At 42.1% G+C, this 6,934-nt stretch overlaps 1 protein-coding gene across 1 annotated transcript; it reads left to right on the top strand.

Annotated features, from left to right (window-relative positions):
• Nucleotides 1-435: 435 nt before the first annotated feature.
• GSTK1 (glutathione S-transferase kappa 1) lies at nucleotides 436-6,256 on the top strand. Its single transcript, XM_075258133.1, has 8 exons — nucleotides 436-555; nucleotides 996-1,077; nucleotides 2,019-2,147; nucleotides 2,750-2,850; nucleotides 4,160-4,195; nucleotides 4,364-4,480; nucleotides 5,331-5,424; nucleotides 6,021-6,256. The coding sequence occupies exons 1-8, from the start codon at nucleotides 487-489 to the stop codon at nucleotides 6,062-6,064; spliced, it is 672 nt and encodes a 223-aa protein (XP_075114234.1). The 5' UTR covers nucleotides 436-486; the 3' UTR covers nucleotides 6,065-6,256.
• The last annotated feature ends 678 nt before the right edge of the window (nucleotides 6,257-6,934 follow it).

The following is a 6,934-nucleotide window of genomic DNA, read 5'->3' as shown; positions in this document are numbered from 1 at the left end:
GATAAGGAGTCCCTCTCAGCCACTGGCAGTGTCACTTCATTCTCTGCACATTGGCCGGATCGGGCTCAGCTCCCATTCCACCAGTAGTTCCCACCCTGAGACGTGTGGCCCCCTTAGCTGCTAGCTGTTACACATACTGTAGTGCCCCAGTATACATGGCGAGACGGACTGTCAACAACTATACCTGTAATGATTGCATTCTGCATTGAGAAAAACAGGCCAATGTCCCCGACAATGCCACAGCAGCAAAACAGCAGTGTGTGATGGTGGCCTTATACTTTCTCCAGGATTTGTACCTATAAGCTGCACCCTCCTGTACAATGAGAGCTTCTGTTTGCAGCTGGCTTGGTGTAACCATTGAAGCTAACAGTAGATGGCACTATTAGTCTTTATAGTCTGCAGACAGGGTCAGGCTCCTAGCAGCAGAGGCGGGTGTAAACTTTGCTCTTTTCCCACAATGCTTCTTGGAGTGCGATCACAGCAGACATGTCAAGACGTCAGGTGGTTGAGCTGTTCTATGATGTGGTCTCCCCCTATTCCTGGCTGGGGTTTGAGGTGAGAGCTTTTATTTGGGTTATTGAGCCTGCAGCCCCTGGTGCGCCCTGTACTGTGCATTCCCTATGTCAGGCACTTCCTGGTGTCTTCTTGGGCTGTATCAATATTACTGTTATGTGTTATCCTTTTGATAATGATCTATTTGTAATGGCTCATAGTGCAATTCTTAAATATACGCTGCAATCGAGCTCAGCTTATGTGTACACTTGCATATCTGTAACACATTTCCAAACCTAAGTGCTCTTTTACCTGAATGCTTTTCCTGTCCAACACAAAAAACGGACGTTGTATGGCCAGCAAAACTGACCCTTACAATGACATGTGACCTATGGTTTGCACAAGTGAGGTGCAACCTAATGGGCAGCTCCGGCCCGGGGTTTGCAGTTTGCGTTACCTTTTCTATATGGAATTATCCGGCTTCTTTTTTTCTGTTCTAACAGGTCCTATTACGGTATAAGAATATATGGAACGTAGACCTTCGTTTACGCCCTGCATTACTGGGAGGAATAATGCATGCAACTGGTAGGTAATGCTAGAATTTAGTGCAGGGACAGCACTTTGTACCAGTGGCTAGGCTTGGTCTGACACAAATGTAGCAGTTTGTCCACGGTGAAAATATACGCATTTCAGGCACGCTGCGATTTTCAAAACAGTTGTGTTTTGGAAATCGCAGCATATCAATTATACTTATGGAAGCGCTGGCAGATTCTCTATAGGGTCCGACATCCAAATCCTGCACAGATTGTCTGTTCCGGCAGCTTCCAGGCGCCAGATGCTGCTGTAGCGGACGGACCACTTCTATACACTGCACAGGGCTACAGTGCTTGAATAGGAACACACAGTATATCTAAGCTGGAATAGGCCAAACTCCATCTCTGATAAGAAGTAAGCCTATAGCACATATATCAGATGTAGCAGAGCTGAGTGTGCACTCAGGATACTCAACGTAATGAAATGGTTAAATGACCTTCATATCGTCTACTACTGTGTAGACATGTAAGATGTAGGTGAAAGGGTGATTGTATTAGACTAGTATTGCTGGTTAACTATATTAATGTGGGAAAGGGCGTAATGACGAGTGGGGGTTACAGAAACGTGCACTTGAAACAAAGGTATTAACCATTTACTTATAGATTTGTTGGGACAGAATTAAGGAATGGTTTGTACTCTGTCCACTTTAATATGTGGTTTATTTGTCACTAAAACTTTGTTTTCATGCTGGCTGTGACTACCAGCGAGACCCCTGGAGACCTTTCCCAGCAGTACTGCCCCCATAGTACTCAGAGGGGAAGACTCTGATAGATGGGGACCTCTGCAGGGGGCGCTGTTATCTGTGCAATGACCAGGGGACGTATTATACATATCGACCAGTCAGATGCAGACAGATATAACCTAAGATGTAACGCTGATATGAGTCAGTGATGTTATAAACCACATGAATGACTTTTTCTTTTCTCCTACAGGTAACTCCCCACCTGCCATGGTTCCAAAGAAAGGCGCCTACATGGGAAAGGACATTGAAAGGCAGTCAGAGTTTTATCAAGTTCCTTTACGTCAACCAAGTGACTTCTTTCAGGTTGTCATTAAGAAAGGTTAGTGTTATAGTGACATTGTCTCAGGGTGACATGAAGTGACATTGGATGGGCTGCGGCCTTGCATCGGCTCTATACAGGAGAGATAGTCAGACTACAGACTAATGCAAGGCTATGGCCGCTCTTCACATCTCCTAACTGAACTGCACAGGAATTGTAGGGACATGGTGCCTAGCAGAGCTGCCGTCCCTTCATTCTAGATAAGCGACCCTACATCCAGGTCCCCATTAATAATTTTCAACATGTCTGACAGGTAAGATGTTCTTTATACCTGGTGGTCCAACTTATTGTGCATTACAACTTTTGTGTTGGGATAGTGTCACTGCTCTGACTATGAAGAACCCTTTCCTATATCCTTATAGTATATCCCTGGTCCTTTGTACACAAGCAGCCTGGTACAATATATACTAAGTCCAGTCATATATATATATTTAAAGGTCTGATAACATGTAAAATTAATATATTGTTACATCCCTGTATTACTACAATACTATAATATAATATAATGTAGGTCGCTCTTCAGTATTTCTCTTCTATGGAAATCTTTTGTTTTCCCTTCTTGCTCATCTTATCCTTTCTATTCATTGGCGTCCATTTTTCAGGTAGTCTGTCAGCCATGCGGTTTTTGACGGCTGTTCAGTTGTCACATCCTGAGTTTGTTGAAGGAGTCTCCCGGGAGTTATGGCGGCGAATCTGGTTTGAGGTCGGTGTTACATCCTGGGCTATGGCCTTCAATTACCCTGTTTGTAGTACAACAATAGAAAGGTATTAACCCCTTCCCGACATGCGCCGTAATAGTACGGCATGACAGCCGTACAAGGCTCCCAGGCTTGTCTGCAAATTCTCTATTTTGCAGGCTGGTCTATGCAGCCTGCAAAAGAAAGGATGATTTTTTGCAATGCATTAGCATTGTAATGCATTGCATTAGTGATCAGACCCCCTGGGGTTCAACACCCCTAGGGGGTCTAATAAATGCAAAAAATAAAAATAAAAAAAAAGTAAAAAAAAATATAAAAAGTATTAAAAATTCAAATCACCCCCCTTTCCCTAGAACACATATAAAAGTAGTTAAAAACTGTGAAACACATACATGTTAGGTATCCCCGCGTCCGAAATCGCCCGCTCTACAAATCTATAAAAATATTTTTCCTGATCTGTAAACGCCATATCGGAAAAAATAGTCAAAATTGCCAAACCGCCGTTTTTTCACTGTTTTGATTCTGATAAAAAGTGATCAAAGCAGTAACATTTCCCGAAAATGGTAGAACTAAAAAGTACACCCGGCCCCGCAAAAAAAGACGCCCTATGCATCCCCGTACACGGACGTATAAAAAAGTTACGGCCGTCGGAATATGGCAACTTTTAGAAAAAATTTTTTTTAACACAGTTTTGGATTTTTTTTTAAGGGGTCAAAATGTAAATAAAACCATATAAATTTGGTATCCCTGGAACTGTACCGAAACACAGAATACAGGGGACATGTCATTTTGGCTGCACAGTGAACGCTGTAAAACCAAAGCCCGTAAGAAAGTCGCAGAAATGCATTTTTTCTTCAAATCCACCCCATTCTGAATTTTTTTTCCTGCTTCCCAGTACATTATATAGAATAATGAATGGTAGCATCATGAAGAAAAATTTGTCCCGCAAAAATTAAGACCTCATATGGCTCTGGGAGCGGAGAAATAAAAAAGTTATGGGGTTTAGAAGGAGGGGAGTCAAAAACGAAAATCAAAAAATGCCATCGGCGGGAAAGGGTTAAATAGAAAATAAAGCCCTATTTATCACTTAAAAAACCCCAAAAAAACACACTATTATTATTTGAATAATCTGAACAAAAAAAATGTTATAGCCTTCAAAACCGCAGGTACAATTGAACCCAAAGAAGTGTCCATTCCTGAACCAGGGGAAGTAACCCGGTCCAGAAGTGGTTAAATAGACTGAATAGGAAGCCTCTGTACACATTTAGTTTGTTGTATATATTGTTACGTCTCTTGTGTATTTCCTCCTTCCAGGATAAAGACATCACAGAAGCAGAGAGTCTGCTCGAGGTAGGGATAAGGCCTCATATATAGGTTAGAAGTAAATCGCGCAATGCTGTAAATATATTCAGCACATTTAGTTCTCTGTTAATTTGTTTTCCCAGATTATTGAAGTATTTTCATACAGTATATACCATAGAAGTTCTTATTATAATATTTCTTTCTAACCACATCCAGGCTTCCAAAAAAGCTGGCATGTCTGAAGACTCGGCTAAAAAATTACTGTCCACAATGAACTCACTGGAAGTGAAAAACAAGCTCAAGGAAAACACCGAAGACGCGTTGGCGTATGGGGTAATGATGATCATAGCTAATGCTTTTTTCCGATCTGTTCCACACTCGGTGGTATATTTGCAATTACAAAAATGTATGTGTTTTGTATGAATATTTATGGATAATGTTTTGTGTTTTGTTTTTTGTTTTAATTATTTATACTCTTGTAATCTATGCCACCTTTATACAGACCACAAATTCAGTATATATCTGTATGTATCCAGTGAATGGGACCTGGCTGCATTCACTACTATGATGTGAAGTGAAGGTGACCATTTAGGACCCCTATAATATGTCATCCGTGTGCTGCCCATTCTTCCGCAGCCCCATTCATTCAATGAATAGGAGCGGTGGAAGCACTCCCACAAAACCGGACAGGAATAGGACCTGTCCTAGGTTTTGTGGCCCAGACTGATCCGTATAATAATTGGTCATGTGCATGGGCCAACAGAAATGAATGGGTCAGGGAAAAACCCGTATACCACACTGACCTAGTCCATGGTTGTGTGCAAGGGGCCTAATACCCAAACACTAAAGGCAAAGTTTATGAAAGGTACGACAGATACAAGTGTGCTTGTCTAAAGAAATGACCACACACAATAGTCAGCCAAGTGATCAGAACCTTCTCTGGCCTCTACAGCAAAATCTGCAACAGATAAAGCTGCGTTTCCACAACGTGGGGCCTCAGTCTTAAAGTATTATGCAAATGAGGCAATTGGTGCACTGGGGGTGGGCCTTCAGCTCCTTGGAGCACTTCTCTTAGCTCTCAGACCCCTGTATGTATATGTGTGTGTGTGTGTATATAATACATGTCCTCTTGGTTTGTGCCATTTGATCCTCATTGATTTGTACATTTCTCATTGCTGTGCAGATTTTTGGGATGCCCTCCATAGTGGCTCATATAAATGGAAAGCCGGAGTTGTTCTTTGGATCTGATCGGTTTGAGCTTCTTGCACATTATCTGGGTCAGTGTTTCAGTACAGACTAAACTTTTTATTTTGATCTAGTCAATGTGAGATGGAATAAAATTCAGTATACTGTATAGAGGTAATATTTCCCAGCATTGCACGCTCTTGGTGTCTGCATATTGCTTGTTCTGTCTTTACTCGGTCGCTGTACAGTAATCGGACGTACTAAATAGTAACATCTTACATGAACTGTTATAAGGGGAAGGGTGTGCTTAGAGTTATGTCTTCTGACAAACTTGCTGACTGTTTCCAATGACAACCAGCATAATTGTAAATGTATTTGTAGGATTTAAGCAAAGCAATGGAAATACAAAGTTACTGAGCATAGACATGGAGATGCCCTTCAATTATTTCATACAAAGACGCAGATAGACAGCTAGTTACAGATCAACCATTTACAGGAAAAAAAATTACTGAGTAATTTATACTAAGACCTTACACAGCCCCCTAGGGGCACCTAGAAGAATTACATCAAAGTTGAAACGACAAACTACATCTGCAGACTGTAGCAAGGATCTCCATGCTTAAAGGATCTCTTCACCATGCTGGTAGTCACTTTAGAGACATTTCATCTTCTTTGTATTCTATTGCAGGTGAAAAATGGTTGGGTCCTGTCCCACAAAAATCCCGACTGTAACTATCTCATCAGAAAGGAAGGAGCATAGAAGGAATGACTTAATATAGTAACCAGCTGCTAAAATGACTGTATAAATACTGCTCTAATCATCAATCGTGAAGCCTCCAGACGTTATCTTGGTGCTGAACCGTAATGGGTTAAGAACATATTGTAAATTCTCACCTTTTTTCATTAATAAAGTCAATTTTTATATTTGCAGTTTATTGGCTTATGTTTTGTGCTCTTCCATGGAAAATCATAATTTGCTGCCTATAAAAAGTGGTATGTACATCATGTTTCCATACCTGCAGGCATAAGAACATTTCCTCCATCTGCTTCTTCAACACCTGGACCCCGCATGGATCATCTGTTCTAGAAGCTTCCAAGTGCCAGAAGCTGCTAGTGAGCATGTGGTGTTGCAGAACCACGGGGATGCTGCACCATTCCTATTACTTAGACCCCTTGCAGATGACCGTGGTGCAGGTCAGTGTGCGTACCGTGTATTTCATGGAGAGCACACTGACCCATTCTTTTCTATGGGTCACACACGACCATGAATATGACAGTCCCATGTGCGGGCAGATAGTGCGGCCACATCAGATAGAACAGGTTCTATTCCTGTCCTATTTTGCGGCCCCTGATTCCCCTGGCTCCTAGTCATTTAATGAATAGAGTTGCGGAAGCACGGCGCGTGCACAGGCGGCACATGGGGACATCGCCGTGTCTCCCATGTGCAGCCCATCCTTGTAAATCACGGCAAGCCGGTTGCAGCATTGTCATGGCTTTTACTTGAATGTTTCTGCTGCGGTCAAATCGCTGAGTTTTCACATCTTGGGGCCCTGGCCTTACTGTGCACCTCCAGTCTATCAGGAGCTATATACAGTCACTGTA

This window comes from Leptodactylus fuscus, chromosome 10 (genome assembly GCF_031893055.1).
Source record: "Leptodactylus fuscus isolate aLepFus1 chromosome 10, aLepFus1.hap2, whole genome shotgun sequence".
In the NCBI taxonomy this organism is placed as follows: domain Eukaryota; kingdom Metazoa; phylum Chordata; class Amphibia; order Anura; family Leptodactylidae; genus Leptodactylus; species Leptodactylus fuscus.
The sequence above is the reverse complement of the archived record's forward strand: the minus strand, read 5'-3'. Positions and strand labels throughout refer to the sequence as shown.

Excerpts from the sequence above, each read along its gene's own strand:
- GSTK1 (XM_075258133.1), top strand. The coding sequence starts at position 487 with ATGTCAAGACGTCAGGTGGTTGAGCTGTTCTATGATGTGGTCTCCCCC. Across the intron at positions 556-995 it reads ATTCCTGGCTGGGGTTTGAG|GTCCTATTACGGTATAAGAA; the intron begins GTGAGAGCTTTT and ends CTGTTCTAACAG. Across the intron at positions 1,078-2,018 it reads AGGAATAATGCATGCAACTG|GTAACTCCCCACCTGCCATG; the intron begins GTAGGTAATGCT and ends TTTCTCCTACAG.